This window comes from Elephas maximus, chromosome 24 (genome assembly GCF_024166365.1).
Source record: "Elephas maximus indicus isolate mEleMax1 chromosome 24, mEleMax1 primary haplotype, whole genome shotgun sequence".
In the NCBI taxonomy this organism is placed as follows: domain Eukaryota; kingdom Metazoa; phylum Chordata; class Mammalia; order Proboscidea; family Elephantidae; genus Elephas; species Elephas maximus.
The window spans coordinates 49845518-49864275 of record NC_064842.1 but is presented as its reverse complement, the minus strand read 5'-3'; the positions used below and the strand labels follow the sequence as shown (position 1 = coordinate 49864275).

General features: G+C 36.2%; 1 protein-coding gene across 6 annotated transcripts in view; it reads right to left on the bottom strand.

Moving 5' to 3' along the window:
• The window catches only part of HMCN1 (hemicentin 1), a 551288-nt gene that overhangs the window by 50743 nt on the left and 481787 nt on the right, over positions 1-18758 (bottom strand). For 5 of the 6 annotated variants that reach the window (XM_049868532.1, XM_049868536.1, XM_049868535.1 and 2 more), the window contains 9 exons: positions 17989-18096; positions 17253-17390; positions 16987-17121; positions 13795-14064; positions 11046-11236; positions 6226-6439; positions 4505-4639; positions 3923-4113; positions 2306-2387 (listed from right to left, as the gene is read on the bottom strand). In XM_049868532.1, the coding sequence (XP_049724489.1) occupies positions 2306-2387; positions 3923-4113; positions 4505-4639; positions 6226-6439; positions 11046-11236; positions 13795-14064; positions 16987-17121; positions 17253-17390; positions 17989-18096 (1464 nt within the window). The remainder of the gene's footprint in view (positions 1-2305; positions 2388-3922; positions 4114-4504; positions 4640-6225; positions 6440-11045; positions 11237-13794; positions 14065-16986; positions 17122-17252; positions 17391-17988; positions 18097-18758) is intronic. The other variant, XM_049868533.1, reaches the window with a different exon arrangement.

Below are 18758 nucleotides of genomic sequence, written 5' to 3'. Positions count from 1 at the left end.
TTGAGAACCAGTAAGAGTATATGGGTAGGGAAGAGAGAGGAGAGGGGAAACCACTTGGAGAGAAGGGGAAAGAGAATGGCATTGAGGTGGGATTTAGCTTAAAAAATATTTTTTTATTTTTTATTTTTAGACAATGAGGAGTTTAGAAAGAATTATTCACCCTGAAGAATGGTAGCATATAATGCTGGAAACAATGGTTGTAATCAATTCACGAAGAATCTTAAGGAGAATGTGGCACATAGTAGTAGTACAGTAGATAAAAAAAAAAAAAACTCTCTATATATTGCTTTAATAAACGAATGCACTTGGTTTAAACCATCTTTTATCAGATTTATGAGACCACGTAACCCCATTTTTCCCCTAAAAACATACCACAGGTTATCATTTGATAGATATGTATGTTAATGAAACACTGCTTTCGATATCTATTAAACGTCTATTATCTATTAAAGGTCTCACTGAATAGAACTAGATGGTACCCAGCTACTGCTACTGACTGTTTTAATTAGGGCCACAATAAATGGACCCTGATAGAATGGGAGAAAAATGTGGAACGAAACCAAACACCAGATCTACTGGACTGGTTGAGGCTAGAGGACTCCCCAAGACTATTGCCCTGACATATCCTTCAAACCTTGAACTAAAACTAACCCCCAAGGTCACCTTGTAGCTAGATAATGAACTGGCTCAAAAAATAATGAATATCACCCGTAAGTACTATGCTCCTTTAAAAAATCACCAAATGAGATCAAATGGTCAGCAATTACTTTAAACCAAAGATGAGACTGTAAGGGGGAAAGGAAATTAGATAAATGGAAATGGAACAGTCAGAATAGAAATAATGAGAGTGTTCACACATGGTGAAGAATGTAACCAATGTCACTAAATAACCTGTATAGAAATTGCTGAATGGGAACCTCAACTGCTGTGTAAATCTCTACCAAAAACACAAAAATACAATAAAATGTGATAAAAAAAAAAAAAAAGTCTTACTAAATGGTAGTTTGGTAAACACCTGTTAGGAAACCCTAGTCTAGAGCATCTCTTAACAGTGAATGAAAAAAATGTAAATTTATCTCATTAAATCCTGAATCTATTCACAAAATAAGTTGGTTTGCTTAAGTTCTCAATCCAATGACTTTCTCCTCAAGTCAGTCCCTGTAGACACTCCAATGGGCTATTGGAGTCATTTGTGTTTTTCTAACTATAAAAGATCTATCTTCCCATGGCTTTTACTGAGGGGCTTCATGATGAGCATGCGGCTTCCACTCAAAACCAAGAGTTAATTCATGGAAACTTGATAGCAATAGACCTGGAGCACTTCTGAGTTCATTTACATTTATTTTACTTGTTTTTATTTTTATCATACTTTAGATGAAGGTTCACAAAACAAACTAGTTTCTCATCAAACAGTTTGTACACACATTGTTGCATGACACTGGCTAACAACCATAGGACATGCCAACACTCCCTTCTCAACCCTAGGTTCCCTGTTATCAGCTTTTCTGTTCCCTCCTGCCTTCCAGTCTCTGCCCCAGGGCTGATGTGCCGTTTAGTCTTGTTTTGTTCCATGGGCCTGTTCAATCTTTGGCTGAAGGGTGAACCTCAGGAGTGACCTTATTACTGAGCTGAAAGGGTATCCAGGGGCCATACTCTCAGGGTTTCTCCAGTCTTTATCAGGCCAGCAAGTCTGGTCTTTCTTTTTGAGTTAGAATTTTGTTCTACATTTTCCTCCAGCTCTGTCCGGGACCCTCTATTGTGATCCCTGTCAGAGCAGTCATTGGTGGTAGCCAGGCACCATCTAATTGTACTGGACTCAAGTCTGGTGGAGACCATGGTAGATGTGGTCTGGTAGTCCTTTGGACTAATCTTTCCCTTGTATCTTAAGTTTTCTTCACTCTTCCTTGCTTCCAAAGGGGTGAGACTAGACATTCATTTTATTTTTAATAAATATTTTAAAATGACATCTTTGTGAGTATGTTGTCAAGAACTGGAGTAAGCTATAAGAAAAGTATTCCACTGAATATGTTCTCAAAAAAGCTTTGTCACCAAGCAACTACAATTTTGGACTCCATTTTTTTTTTTTTTTTTGATACATTAGATAAAATAGAAAAAATTCCGGTATTAAAGTGTATCAGTTTTATGCTTGATGACAATTGCTCCGTCAACAGCAGAAAACTAAATTAGACACACTCGGAAAGCTACCATTAATGCACTTGCTATAAAGTTAAGAAAAGTGAACATTCTCTACTAGGCATTGTTTTTTACATCAAGTGTTCAGTTAGAGTTGAAAAAAGTGGCTTACTTTGCAGAGTCAGACTCAGGCTGCGCTCCACCACCCCAGCCTCATTGGTAGCTACACATGTATAGTCACCGGCATCATCATTCTATGGGAAGAAGCAGTGTTTTATGAAAATACAAGTCTATGGAGCAGGGAAAATCAATCCTTTCAGTATGATGCTAGTTTATACGAGACTTCATTTTTGAGAAGGCATTTTAATAAAAAGATAAACATAAGATGAAAAAGAAATTTCCAGCCTAGCTTTGTCAAAATAACTATCATCCATCTTCAGAAGTAATAATTGGTAGGAAACCAAAGCAAAAATAACATTATTTTATAATCACCAATCAGAAATTATCTTAAGATGGAAGCACACCAAAGCTTGTCTTACGGATATCTCAAAAGGCATTAAAATAATCAAAACAAATATTGGGTCCTTTCTAATGGGGATTATTAAAAAATATTAAGTTTGGCCTCTGTCTTCTAAAAAAAAAAAAATACAAGAGAAAATGAAAAAAGATAATTTACTTATAATCATAAATCAGAGAAAGTAAGTCACAAATTTATACATATGTGTTATAGAAAATAAGTACTATATGAGTTTAGATTTGGTAACTAGTTAGAATCAGAGATTTTTCTAGAGGTCTTGTGAACCGGAGAATTCTGGCCTCAGTAATAGAAGTAGGAAATCAATACGGAGAACTGATTTGCAGGGAGTGCAGAAAGGTGGGAGGGGAAAGATAGACATTGATTTAATTTGAGGTTTCCGTATATTATCCAAATGGAAGTTTCTAGTAGGCAGCTGGAAATGAAACTTGGAAGAGGTTCAGGGTTGGAGATGCATATTTATGAGTCTGAAATTGTGTAGCAAAAATATCAATATTAGTATTAACACTGACATTAGAAGAAGTACCAAGGACTTCAGAAATGGTAGCATTTGTGTAGAAAAGAAGGGAAGAAGCGGTAACAAAGAGGCTAGAGACTTATTGTTACAGCAACTACAGGTAGAAATCATCTCGAAACTGAACAGGCAATCAACAGCAGCTAACGTGGAAGTGAAACCAAGGAGAACGAGACTGATTAGTGGATTAGACAGCACATTTTAATTATCGCTTTAATTAATTAAACTATGAAAGCACCTAAAAGGTTTCACCAAATGTGAACTGATAAATTACCCACATATATTGTAGTTGAGGAGTTTTTAGATAACATATTTCATTCAGTTGACCCTGAAATTAGAATAACCTAAGGAACCACTCATTTGCTGAATTACTAAAGTTTTAGGGAAAGTTTCATATAGTTGTGGGCTCAGTGATGGAATCTACCCTATAATTTATTTGTAACTGTGACTGTAATTCTTCAATTCCCTTGTTCTAAACAGATTTGAGAAGGCTATCTTCTTGCTATAGAATAATAAACGTCAATGTTGGGGACAAAGCAGTAAAATTATCTTACTACCCTTATTAATTTAAAAACGGCTAAAATATCAATTTGAAGTGTTGTTTCAGTGTTGTAAAGAATCCATCTATTTCTGTTTTATGCTTTAAGAAGAAATTTAAGAGAGACTTTTCCCGTCGTGATATCACATAGGGGCATTGACTTTGGCAGTGTATGCACATCAATAATTCCAGTGTCACTTACTATGGTGCCATAGATGGCCAGGGAGCCATTGCCGAGTTGCTGGATTCTGTGATTAATTTCAATATCCACTCCCTTTCTGCTCCACTGGATGGTTGGGACTGGGTCTCCTTTTACCTCACAATTCAGGACTGCATTGCCACCAAGTGGCTCAATCCAGTTGGAAGGGTAATCACTGTTGAAGGCTGGAGGTTCTGGGAAATAACGTAAGACACAAAGTAAAAGGAAGCTCTGATAATGTCTTTGTGACTTTGACCTATTTAGAAAGATAATTTAGTAAAGAGGGGAAAAGCCACTTTAGAACTCAAGGAATTTTCCAGAATTAACTATTCATGCTCATCAACTAAATAATTTTGCCAATTACCACAACATACACAGATGATTCCTCTCTGTGCCAATCTCTTTACTTACTGCTCATCTCATTTTTAGTCAAATGTTCATAATTTATTTCTCATGAATATGCATACCTGTGAGGACTGGACAGGTTAACAAATTGAAACTTATATTTTATAACTAAATAATAAGCAAAAAGAAGCCATTCATTATAAATAAACTATAAATAAATAATAGAGCACTTTTACCTACCTTTTACATAAACAAATCCAATTGCCTTCACAAAACCAACGCTGTTTTCTGCAGTGCACACGTAAGTACCTGAATCCTCTTTTGACACTCTTTCAATAACAAGTTCACTGTGTCCACTGACACTGTCAAAGTGGGCTGAGGGAAACAAGTAAGGAAAACAACACAAATGCCACTCAGTAACCTAGGAAAATATTCATGGCAGTCAATATTTTGCCGGTTAGGTTTATGAGTTAGTCAGCAGCTGATACCAAAGAGATCTCATCAAGGCACGGAAGACAGGGTTGTCCACAGATTTCTTCCTCTGAGCTATTTACTATGTTTATAGCCACTTGTTTGGAGAATAAAAAGAGCAGAAGAAACAGAAAAAGAGAATGAAAACAAACATCTTTTAAATGCATTTTAGATTTAAAGTGCATCTTTCAATTCAAAGTGTTGCTCAAAGCTGATTTGTAGCCTTTCCAGGTTTCAAAAATCTTTCATTTGGAAACATGATATTTTCTATTTCTTTTTATCTCATCACAAATTTTCTTCTCAAACAATTTACATCAAAAACATGAAACCCTTTTCAGTTATAAGTCAACCAATTTGGCAGGTCAGAGGAGAAATCACAAAACATATGCTAGTTATGTAATACTGACACCATGATCAAATTTGCAGTAATTCAGACTTCTCCAAAAAGGGTGATGATATATTTATTTCAAAAAATTTATATTTTTTTCTCAAAAAAAAAGGTGATGATCTATTTATATAAGATTCGAATTACAAGGTTTGACGTAGAACATAAGGTAAACATGCTAATCCTAAAACAGCTGACATTATATACGATTCTGATTAGACTAGCCACTGTCTAATTACATTAAATATGTTTTTGCATAATTTTCCCATCCAAGTTACCCTTTTAATTTTATATGGCTGAATGTTAAGTGGAAAGTTAAGCTTTACAAGTTTAAAATCTAAATTAGCGCTATACTTTCTGAAACCAATATGGATTACATTTTCTTAGATTTTGCTATTCCTTAAAACCAAAAAAAGCGATGTGTTATTGCTATTATTAAAGTGATATAATGGATGGGCTCCAGTTATTAACACAGATCTTTGTAACAACAAAAACTCAACCTTATTACTACTTTTCTAGCAAGGTATTCATTAAACGCTAATAGTGCAGTACCTCAGAGCTCAATTTTGGGAGACAACAACTTATTACTGACATCACCACTATGCTGATTTGTCAGGAAAGAGTGCTACTGCGTTCCAGGCTCTACCTTAACATGTAGCGTATATGTCATCTAGAAATTTTTTACATAAATTGATCTATACTTAGAAGTTGATTCATACAGCAGGAAGCAGAGTTCTCCTTGGTAAGGTCAGGGGGATCTCTGTAAGATCAGGATCTTAATGATGAAGCAGGTCCAGGTGATAAGCTTAGGTGCCTGTATATGCAATATTGTTTTCTCATGAAATAACTTCTTCTCTCTTAAAAAATCTACTTATGTACTACAATATATGGTCCCAGGATCAACTTATTCTTTCAAAAGAATGAATAGAAAATATATACTGGGTATAGAGTAAAATCCAAGCACAGATACACATTTTGCAGAATTTAAAGCAATCGATTCTTCACAGTAACTTCTCAATCAATTCCCATAGCTAGAGGAAAAGGAGCTTAGCTTAGAGTCCTGTATGGGTTTATGTAGTCACTTCTTAAGACTTAAATCACCAACCTGGAATAACGTTGTTGTTGAAAGTCCATGTTAACTTGGGCAATGGAACACCAGTGGCTTTACAGCTTAATCGTAGCTGTTCTCCTTTATTTAATGACACATCTCCAGGAAGTTCAGTGAAAGTGGGGAGGACATGTACAGTCAGGCTGACAGTATGTGTGTCTTCACCTGCAGCATTGTTAGCAACACAGGTATAGGTACCAGAATCCTCCTGCTTAAATGAAAAATCATAGTGCTCAAAATTACATAAACTTACATCACATTACATGAAATACATAAAATTGCATAGTCTGGTCTCTAAGAAAGCACTCTTATCTAAATAAATAAATGTCTTATCTAAAGACAATTTAAATTTCCATCTTTAGTCTGAATCATCAGGTTAGCTTGTACATAACATAAATTAAAATATGTAGGAGCTTAAACATAAATCCATACCTTACAGAACTATAACAATTAACTTACAACAATAAGATCTCAGAAAACTTTAGGTCCAAGTTTGGACAGGGTTCTGCAATGTCCAAAGGAAGAATAAATAAGCCCAAAGGCTTGTAGTATCTTTCTTTTCTATTTTAAAGCAAAAATCAAGTTTTATTTGGCATATATTCAAAAAGGTAAAAATGGGAAGTGAACAAGCATGCTGCCAGAGCCACGTCTGCCTGAGTCCAATGAAATATTACAGAGTAAGAGAGAACGGGAAAATGGACAAGCACACTGCCACAGCCATGTCTGCTGAAGTCCAAGGAAACTACAGAATAAGCAAGAATGGGAGAATGGACAAGCATGCTGTCACAGACATGTCTGCCTGAGTCCAAAGACGTTACAAAGTCATTAGTATACATTAACATTACAAAATGGACAAAGCCATTGAAAACATCATCTTTTCACAGATTGGCTAGAAACTGTGATCTTACATTTTGAATTGTCTTTCTTAACAATCATTGGTACAGGTTTCAGTAATGATAGTCTGGAGGGTCTTCACTGGGCCAACAAATTTTCTATTCACTAGATGCTGATAGAAAAACGTAAGAGTGGAAAGTCTTTTGTGTTCTCTTAGACTGGCTTACGTGAAAGGTTCCCTAAAAGATATTTTCCAAGATTATCTTATCTATTATCTTTTTTTTTTTTTTACCTCAGGGCCCTGCTAATGTGGCCTTGTGAGTCCTGTGAGCCCAGCCCCAGCTGGGTCACCAAAGGCTGGTAGCATCTTGACAGCATAGTTGCCACTCTGGGTGATATGGCATCACAGACCACCAAATTTATCAGGAGAAATGACAATGAGTGAGGACAATATTACCTGCAATTCTGAAGTTCCACTTGCCAAATCCAATGGCCAGTTCTCAGCACTCATCTTAGTCGATGCATTGGCAAGATTTGACAGTTATGACTCCCTTCTCTTTGATAACCTGTCTTCACTTGGCTTCTAAGACACTAGTTTCCTAGCTTCCTTCTTACCTCACTGGTTGCTCCTTCTTCACGCCCTTTGCTGGCTTCTCCTCAACGTTGATGACTTAATGTTGGGATACGATAGGACTAAGTCTTTGTACCTCTTTTTTTCTCTATCTAGACTCAATTTCTTGGTGATCTTACCCAGTCTTAAATCTTTAAATATCACCTACATGCTGATGATGACTACCAGTATTTCCAGCCTAGATCTTTCTTCCGAACTCCAATTATATGAATCTCTCACTCAAACTCTCTCATTGGATGCCTAATACCAGTTGCCAGAGTCAATTCTGACTCATGGTGACCCACTGTATTACAGAGTAGAACTGCTCCATAGGGTTTTCTTGGCTGTAATCTTTATGGAAGCAGATTGCCAGGCCTTTCTTCTGTGGTGCCAGTGAGAGGGTTTGAATTCCAGGTATTCACATAGATTTAAAAAAAACTCAAACTTATTATCTTAGGTTAGTGGTTGAGTGCAAACTGTTTGCAACACCTAGGGAGGGACCTTGTATGTAAAATAAAATAAAAAAACCAAAACAAAACTTACTGTTCTTGAGTTGATTCTGACTCATAGCGATCCTATAGTACAGAACAGACTGCCCCATAGGGTTTCCAAGGCTTAAATCTTTATGAAAGCAGACTGCAATATATTTCTCCCATGGAGCAGCTGGTGGGTTCAAACCACTGGCCTTCTGGTTAGCAGCCAAGTACATTAACTGCACCACCAAGGCTCCTGAATGCAGAGCAGACCTCTCAAACTCCTGTCCAAAAGAAACCTAATTTTTTTTTTCCTTCCTGTTCCAGCGGTAGCCTTCACATTCCCTGCCTATCGCAACTGATGTCAATTTTGTCTTTTCAGTTGTTCATGCCTTTGGTCTCAGACATTTGTGTGAGTCATCCTTCACTCTTCCTCACACCCTACTTGCAATTTACTAGGAAATCCTAGCTTCAAAATATAATCAGAATCCAACTGCTCCTCACCTTTTCTTTGCTAACCTTCTGGTGTGAGTCCCATTATCTCTCAGGTGGAATAGAATGCTCCATTAGCTTCCCAGCAAGTCTCTGCAGCTATCCTTGCCTCCCTACAGTCTATTCTCATCACAATAGCCAATGCAATCCTGCTAAACATGTTCGGTAGTATCTCTCCTCTGCTCAAAGCCTGCAGTATGGATTTTGATTCAGAGTAAACACCAAAATTATTACAATGGCCTACAAGAACCTACATGATTTGGCCTCTACTTTTCTCTGATTTCGTTTATTCTTTGGTTTCACTGGTCTCCTGTTTCTCAACTACCCCTGACATATTCCTACCTTAGGTTCTTTGCTCTAGCTGTTTTCTCTTCCTGGTATGCTCCTCCCTGTGATATCTGCTTGGCTAATTCACCTTCTTCACGTTTTATTCAAATGTTACCTCCCCGGGGGGACTTCCCCTAGATACCTTTTTTAAAACTGTCACCACCACTACCCCCAACTCCCGATCCCCTTTTATTTTTATTCCACTCATTATCTTCTGAATGTGCCGATCACAGAGAAGGTGCTCAGTAGGTGTTTGCGGAATTAATGATTGAATGCCTCTGGATACATTAAGGTACAGATTACGTACTTTTTCTTCTCTTTTTTAAAAGTTTAAGGATAAATATATATATATATTTTTGCATTGAAACACCAAAGATATTTACAGCAAATGTGGCATACAGATGTATAATCATTCATTATGAATACAATCTAAATTTGATTGCTTACTACACTTGTTACAGAAAGGGCACATGGGAATAAATCATATTCCCTGTAAAGGTTTCCCCTACCATCTCACTTTCCCATGTGATGAAAACTTAAGTTTAAAAATCAAGGATTTTATGGATGCAAAGAATATAAAAATTTGTATTGTATGTATTACTCACAAATAGACTTCTGCTTACCATCTCTCTCTCATCTGGTAGTTATAAGCTACCTTATTGTTGATATTCTTTTAACGTACTGAGTCACTTTCCCATTACAATTGTAAATTTTATTTTTCATTTTTAATTTCTCAAGGCCTAGGAGGGTGATTTACGGGCCAAATTCATCATTCTTAAACCTGGGGTGATGATGTCCACTAGAGATAATTAGCAGTTTAAAGAAACAAAATTACCCTTATTTTATTAATTCTAAAATCCACATTTTTTTTTCACATTTTAATCTCTCTGAAATTGGGACACAACTTAAAAATCAATGGTCTGTTATAGTTTAACTGGCTGTATATTTTTCATTCTTAGTAGTACATAAAATAATGGTGATCCTTATAATTGATGAAAATTCAGATTTGAATAAATATGACTTTGCTGGCACATGTCATTTGAGTTAGGGTCTAATGACATAGGCTCACTATGATTGTTTAACCTGGCAATCTACAAGTCTGCTAATTGGCTGAGATTATACTATAAATATGCTCGATTTCATAATTTTAATCTGTTCAGATTTTAATCTGTTCAACTGTATTTCACCCAAATTTTTTAATGATACTTAGGCATGTTGAAAGGTTATAAAAAGAAATTAGATACGTGCAAAAGTTCAAAAATTGATTCACATTTTAATCATATTTAATATCTGGTGGCAAAGGTTGGCACCAAACCCCCAAACCACATAATCATTTTTAATAATCTAACAATTTTTTTTAAAAGTCATGTGGTATGTGCAGTTATGGGTGCCTGTTCACGTGGGCTTCTGCTGATAATCTGAGATGCTGCTGATGGTTACTATTCTGCAGAGCTGGAGAGGTACCATTCAACATACTCAGAAACATTGACTTCCATAGATTCCTAAGACTTTAGTTTCTATGTCAATGATTAGAAAAGTTATTTAAAAACCTGAAAAGATCAAAAAGTTGTTTTTTATATTTGCTTAATAATACATCAGACATTCTTACATCTCCACTATTATAATCATTCCCATACATGATTACATGCATGGAATATAGCATACCATTGCTGTCATAGTGACCCTATAGGACAGAGCAGAACTGCCCCCATAGGGTTTCCAAGGAGCGCCTGGGGGATTCAAACCACCGATCTTATCGTTAGCCACCGTAGCTCTTAACCACTATTCCACCAGGGTTTCTGGAATATAGCATAGGCACTCAGGATTTTTTCCAATAAACACAAATATTCACAAAAACACAACAATGATTTTTAGAGGGTGCCATTCATGAATTCCTACTGTTTGTTAAAACACTATTCTCAGCCCTGGAATATAAAATGAAATATGTTTAAAATTAATTTTCTGACCTAGATTTATAATTGTTCTTTTATTATTAAAAATTATATTTCCAAGCAAAGTTAGTAAAAGAAGGTGAATTAAAAATCTGGTTTACTGTATCTGTTCATGTTTATTAAACTTACCACGACATTTTCCAAAATGAGTTCTCCATATGGTTCAGCAGTGTATTTTCCTAACAAGTCAGCTAAAAGAACGTTGTCTTTTTTCCAGTTAATGGTTGGTGTGGGGATTCCATCAGCCATGCACGGAAGAATGGCTTGTAAATTCTCATTGACCGTGTAGTGTACTTCCGTACTATGGATTCTGGGTGGTACTATAAAAGGTTTAAAAAAGACAGTCATTCAGGATGTTGAGTTCAAGAATGTCTTTATTCACATAGAAAATTAGCACACAAAAGACTCTTTGGGGGGTAATTTCACTAGAAATACTAAAAAATATTGATTAAGCTATGATAAAAGAAATAAATATTTTTGATGATAGCAAGAACTCTAATATGTTTGAAATTATTGAGTATATTTAAATTTAATTTCTGAGCAAATGACTTGGAACTGGGTTGGAAGTCTGTACATTTTATTTGGCTGCCTGACTTCTTACTCAAGTTACTTCTGCTTAATGTAATGAAGTAAAACAAATGGACAAAGAAACAAACAATATCTAAAACCAACCAAACAAAACAAAACAGAAAAGTTTCTATGGTTGTATAAATGCTGCGTTGGTATCACAGAGCTATTGTGAGGATAATCTAATAAACGTCACTGTAGAACATTCACTTGATATTAAATACCACAAAGTGTTTTAAAAAAATTACAGTATTTCAAGTGTGTTCCAATAAATGCAATTAAAACCAGACCAAGACATTTGATATCAGTTTTATTTCACACTGTTTCAGAGGAAGTTTTTACAATGATTTCATAACTGTGCATTGTAATGCCAAGCCAAATACTTGTTTCTCTCTCTTTTTTTTTTTTTTGAACTGGAGTTAGGGCAATATAAAAAGATGAATATAATACTTGAGTATACTATGAAATACCTTAGTGGACTTAGAGCTAAGATGTTTACTTCTAAAGGAAATGTTTTTACACTAAGAACACACGACTGAAAATACAAAAATACACTCCTCTCACAAAACAATTAATTTTGGAATTTTCAAACCTATCAGTGAGAAATAAACCAATCTTAATGACATAAAAAAAAAAGTTGATCTCACCAAAAATAAAGTTACTGTGCAAACTCTAATTTTTCACCCTTTAATTTTTATGATTACACAAATATTCAAACATTATGTGAATGATTATATGCATAAATATTATAGAAATCTCAAAAACACAGGAATCTATTTTCCTGAATGGTATGACATAAATATTCAATTCATTTTTCATTAATTTATCCTGTATTTTAATTATCTCCTTTATCCTGGCTTCCTTGGAATTGGTATTTCTCTTTAGTTAATGGTTACAGAGTGGTAGCAGTAATATATTTATTTCAATTTTTCTTTCCAAAATGAAAAGTTCAAAGCTATGGCTGTATCTTCAATTTTAGCTTTGGATACACACCATATATTTTGATACATAGTGTCTTCAGTTTTATTATTTTCTAAATAACCCTAAAATAAAAACATTCTTTGACCTACTTGTTAGTTGGAAACCCTGGTGGCATAGTGGTAAGAGCTATGGCTGCTAACTAAAAGGTCAGCAGTTCAATTTCACCAGCCGCTCCTTGAAAACCCTATGGGCAATTCTACTGTATCCTACGGGGTCGCTATAAGTCAGAGTTGACTTGACGGCAAGGGAGTTTTGGGTTACTTGTGATTTAGGAAGGTATCTTTGAATCTGCCTTGGGTTGGGTTTGCAAGGTTTTGGTATTAAAACTTCATTACTAACTTCTAGCTTTATTGAACTGTGGTCAGGAACTGTGGCCTGTACTTTTATTAATCACTTAGTACATGGTCAATTTTGGTAAATTTTCTACAAATACTTGAAGACAAGGAGTATTTTTGTAAGGTAGAGGATTAATATGCATTGATTAGTTTAATTATATTAGTTGAAAGCAGGTCAAAATCAAAGAAGTGAGAAAACTCACAAATGGTGACTTTTAAAAAAATTTTGCTGAATTATTCAATTAAAAATATTTGCACTTGAAATTGTTACTGTAACTAAGAAGTTGTAGGAGACTCAAATATACTTGAAAAATAAAAAGGACCTTCACAATTTCTGAAAACAAAGAAAAGCAGAGACTCATCATTTTAACAAGTTCTCTCTCAAAATGGCAGCTGGAAACACAGTTAATTTGCTTATTGCTTTTTCTTACCACTGATATTAATAGGCATTCTATCTTTAGTCTTAAAATATACATGCAAGAGTTAAAATGTTTAAGTATTGCATCAGTTGTCTGAATATATAGGAAAAATGTGTAATTTTTTTGTTATAAAATACATGTATAAGTATTGTACAACTTAAAAGTAATGAATCAAATAGATTTCCAGTTCCCACTGGATTCAGGCTATATTTATAGTATAGTTCATGTCATGATTAATGTTGAGCCAAGGTGACTTGCAGCTTGAGAAATAGAGCAGAAGAGTCACAAAACACAAAGGGACTCCTTATAAGCCAAAGAGACCCCAACAGTTAAAGTTCATTAACCTGTCTATATTAAAAAATCTCTCTCACACACATGTGCACACACACACACAAACACAGCCTACAGAAAACAGATTTGAAGGGCATGTGTACCTGTACACACACACACACACACATCCCACTCTGGATTGCTGGTTTTGCACAGTTTTGATTTCTATCATATTTGGCCTTACTGATCTTTTCTCTTTGCTATGGTAATGCAACAGCCTGAAATCATTTATGTTAAACCACCTACCATGGACAGTGAGTTTGCTGCTGGTGCTGCTCGATCCTGCCACATTAGCTGCCATGCATGTGTACTGGCCAGCATCATCAATCTGGGCAAATGCTATTTGCAGAGCTCCAGAGCTGAGGATGCGCTGGCGGACTGTTTCCATAATTGCATGCCCGTCTTTATGCCATGTAATGTCAGGTGCTGGGAGGCCATGTGCCTCACATGGTAGCATGATGGGCTTATCCACAGCAGTGACATATTCCTTTGGATGGGGGCTAATGACTGGAGGAACTAAAAGACACCAAGTTTAAACCTCATCTTAAAACATGAGTGCAGCCTTCACATATTACAGTATTGCTCTAACAAACTGAAATAACATCGATAAGAAAGAAAGGCCTGACTCTACCAAATCACACAAAAAAGAATCACTATAGTTTGTTTTCACTGGAACATAAGATGCATCAGAAAATTAGTTTCCATAACGCTAACAAATAAATGCAAGTGATAATTAACTTTAAATGAGGAAATAACATGTATTCAAGAGGGTTTAAATGTCTAGAAAATTCTGGCTGGGTGGACAAAGGCATTTTAACATATGTACATTGTCTGATGCACTTCAGCTGCTTCAACTTCAGCTACTTAAACTTCCAAAATAAATCTCATCAAAGTTTGAAAAATATTCAGCTCCTCAAAGATACTTTTATTCATGCATTTCCTATAGTGCTTAGCATAGTGCCTCACATACAGTGGCCGTGTTTATAAAGAATTATTTCAGTGAATGAACAAACGAATTCATTACAGAAAATGCTTACAAAGATAAAATTATTACCACTTCTTCAGAAACCTATGGAAGCGCTAATGATAATGTTTCGCTTCCTAGTGTTTCCAACAGAGTAATCGACACTTAGATTTAGCCTAGATATCCTACCAAGTGGTGAAGTATGCACTTAATTATTTAAACATGCTAAATAATCACGAATAACCGTGTTGAGATTATTTATAGCAACTAATATTTTTTGGTTTAATTTTTGCTTTGCCATTAAGTACTTTATCTGCAAAGCAGAGGTTTTGCTCAGAATAATTCATGCCTCTAGAACACGCAATTATGTCTGAGTGTTTTTGGAATGCTGAAGTTATTAGTTGTTTAATGCGCTTCTTTGTCCCATAGCTGCTCTGGTATCAATAATTTCAATCACCTGGTAGAGAAAAAGCCTTCAGATCTCTAACTTCTTTTCTACTACCTCTATATTGCTGAAAATCAGTGAATACTCCTCAGTCTTTATCCTACCTGACTGTCAATCATGTTCAAGTCAAATACAGTCAGCAACACTGTCCACTCCCTTCTTCTTGAAACACTCTCCTCTCTTGGGCTCCATGATGGCATAGTTTTCTAATTTTCCTGACTTCTTTGCTGTCTCTTTTGTATTCTTTGACAGCTTTCTTTCCTTTATCAGACCTCTAAATAATGCAGGGTCCCAGCCAGAGCTTTGTCCTCAGCTATCTTCCTGACCACATTCTTTTTTCCTAGGTGATCACATCCAGTCTTGTGGATTTAAATACTCTGATGACTTCCAAATTTATATCTTAGACTATACTTCTCCTATGAGCTCCAAATTCATAAATATCAAGCTATATACTTTGACATCTCCACTAGGATTTCTAATAGTTTCCCATATTTAACATGATTAAACTGAAATCACGATTCTCTTCTTCCAAAACTAGTTCCTCCCCCTGCACTCTGCCATGGCACTATCATCTATTCACTGGCTTAAGCCGAAAGCCCAGGAAAGAGCATCAATTCTTCTCTTTTCCTAACCTCTCAAATCTGATTCATCAGCAAGCCTGGAAATTATCTCCAGAAATATCTTGAATCCTTTACTTTTTCCCTTCACCCCTGCAACACACACGGCTGCCCCACTGCTGGCCAGACCATCACATCCATCCTGCCTAGACTACTTTAACGGTTCCTCCAGCTCTCTTCTTGCCCTTTCTCTATACCATTATCTACAGAGCAACAAAAGAGGTCTTCTTAAAACCAAATCAGAGACCTGTTCAAATCCTTGGACAGCTTCCCGCTGTGCAGAGAATGAAATCTAAACTCCTGATGGTCTAAATGTCCTCCATGGACTGGTACCACATACATTTCTGATCTCCCTCAAGTTATGCCAGCCTTCCCCTTGCTCACCACTGTTTGGCCACACTGGCTTTCTTTTCTCAGCTTTCTCCTGCCTCAGGGCCATTGTACATGCTGTCCCTTGGACACTCTGCAACCTTCACATCACTTATCCTAGCTCATCATTCAGGCTTCAGCTTACAGGTCACTTCCTGAGGGAAGCCTACCCTAATCATGGAAAAAGTAGTTCCTATGGACCCCCATTATTCTCCACCTCCACCTGTCATTTTTTTCTTTATATAGCAGATATCAGAATTTATGATTTCATTTATTTGATTGTGTAGTTGTTCTATTTTCTACTAGAAAGCAAATGCCGTAAGGGAAGGATGATGCCTATAATATTAAATATATCTACAGTTACTACCCCAATAAACATTTGTTGAATTTTGAAAAACAAGAAGAAATTAGATTTACAATCTTCAGGAAAGTGAGTTTTACCATATTCATTAATTTATCATAAGGAAATCACCTCATATTGAAATTCAAAATTAGCAAATTCAAATTCAATGGTATGGAATCTATTTCCAGGTCACTTCTTCATTCACAGACACAGTGCACGCAAGATAGTAAAATTATGTCAAAAATAATCTGTTAAATGTGGAGACAACAGGGAGAGAAAAAAAAGAACCTGCTTTATCTTTAGAATAATTTTTTTCCTGATCAATTTGGTGAAACTGCTGTTTAGATTTTTTTTTAAGCGGACAGTACAATAAACTGTTTCATAATGTTTCCAAGGTAATATTATAGAAAGCCTCGTTAAAAAAAAATAATAATAAAACCCTTAAATATATGCTATAACGAAATGAATTATCAAATGGAGGTTTATGGAAGTCCAAAATATGGAATTCTTTGTTTTTTATACAAACAATGACAAAAAAAAAACCAATTCATTTCATTTTTTCTTCGTAAGGATAATGTAAACTAAGTATATTGAGAAATATGGGGGAAAGGCAGTAAAATCATTTTAGACATACGCGTATTTGAGATACCTTGTTAAAAACAGCTTTGAAATGAAGACATAGAGATTGACTCTTAAGTACCTTGAACATTTAACTTGATTTTGCCCAAGGCAGTACCAGCTGGGTTGTGAGCCACACACATGTAAGTGCCAGCATCCTCTCTGACTGCTCTTGAGATCTGCAAGCCACCATTCGGAAGAACTGCATGATTTTTGCCTGTATCACAATTACGAAAGCCGAGAGTGAAACAAATGTTTATTTTCATCATAAAAAACAGTCATACTAACTTTTGAATTCTAAAACATAGAATTTGCCATGATTTTCTTGATAGAAACAGTGGTAGGTACCTGAAGTGATAACATTGATGCCTTCTTTTTGCCAAGTAATGAAAGGACTGGGTGTCCCTGTTACTTCACATGGTAATAAAATGGGATTGTTTAGAATGACGTCTAGATCACTTGGCTGAGGCTGAATGACTGGAGGTTCTATAAAAATCGACCAACAGAAATAAATAACATCAGTTAATGGCAGAAATATCTACTGTAGGCATGAGATTAAACACGGCCAAAGCTAACCCACTGCCGTCAAGTTGATTCTGACTCATAGCGACCCTATAGGACAGAGTAGAACTGCCCCACAGACTTTCCAAGAAGCACCTGGCGGATTCGAACTGCTGACCTCTTGGTTAGCAGCCGTCACACTTAACCACTACACCACCAGGGTTTCCACTATAATTCCAAAATATCAGTGAGTTGATTGTCCAAGAGAAAAGCAAATATTGGTCACGTTGTATTCTTTGAAGTCATCACTACAGCCAGTTTCTGTTATAACACAAACAGACCAGAAGCAGAAACAGATTATACAAATCCAAGAATGAAAATAATTTTGGGGTTGTTCTGTATTCATTTATCATTTTTGTGCCTTGTTTAGTCTATTGAAGAGTATCTTCCAAGCTTTCACATCCCCAAGATATTACGGTGGCTCATAGCTTTGGAGAGTACTGTCTTTCAAGAATTAAAAATGCCTTGGGAAGGGGGGAAGAAAGAAACAGCAAGTTTTTAATGAGTAAGTAACCTTTCATACCCTGGACATGAAGGGTCACATGTCGGTGTGCAGAGCCAGCTGCATTCCTGGCGATACAAGTGTACCTTCCAGCATGGTACAACTGGGTGGCAAATATTTCAATTGCTCCTAAAAAGAAAATGTTATAACATATATGCATCCTTGTTTATCTGGTTTTACAGATTTTGTCAGTTTCATTTTTGTGTTTTCTGCACCTAGCAGAAAACTTGCTTGGCTTATACTCATGTTTGTAACCACGGAAGTTTCTAGCACAGTACTTTTTTTTTTGTGACATTAGTTGCAATCCCTACAATGTGACAGCTCACTCCCGCTTGCCAACCTGGGTGCCCTGTGTCCATTCAATCAGTTCCTGTCCCTTCCTGCCTTCTCATCCTACCTACGGACAGGAGCCGCCCATTTGGTCTCGCGTATCTGACTGAACTAAGAAGCACACTCCTCACGTGTATTTTGTTTGTTTGTTTTATAGCCCGGTCTAATGTCTAATCTTTGTCTGAAGAGTGAGCTTCGGGAATAGTTTCAGTTCTGGGTTAACAGTGTGTCCAGGGACCATAGTTTCTGGAGTTCTTCCAGTCTCTGTCAGACCATTAAGTCTGGTCTTTCTGCGTGAATTTGCATTCTACTCCACACTTTTTCGCTCTCTGTCCAGGACTCTGTTGTGTTCCCTGTCAGGGTGGTCATTGGTGGTAGCTAGGAACCATCTAGTTCTTGTGGTCTAGGCTGGTGGAGTCTCTGGTTCATTTGGTCTTTTAGTCTCTTGGACTAATATTTTC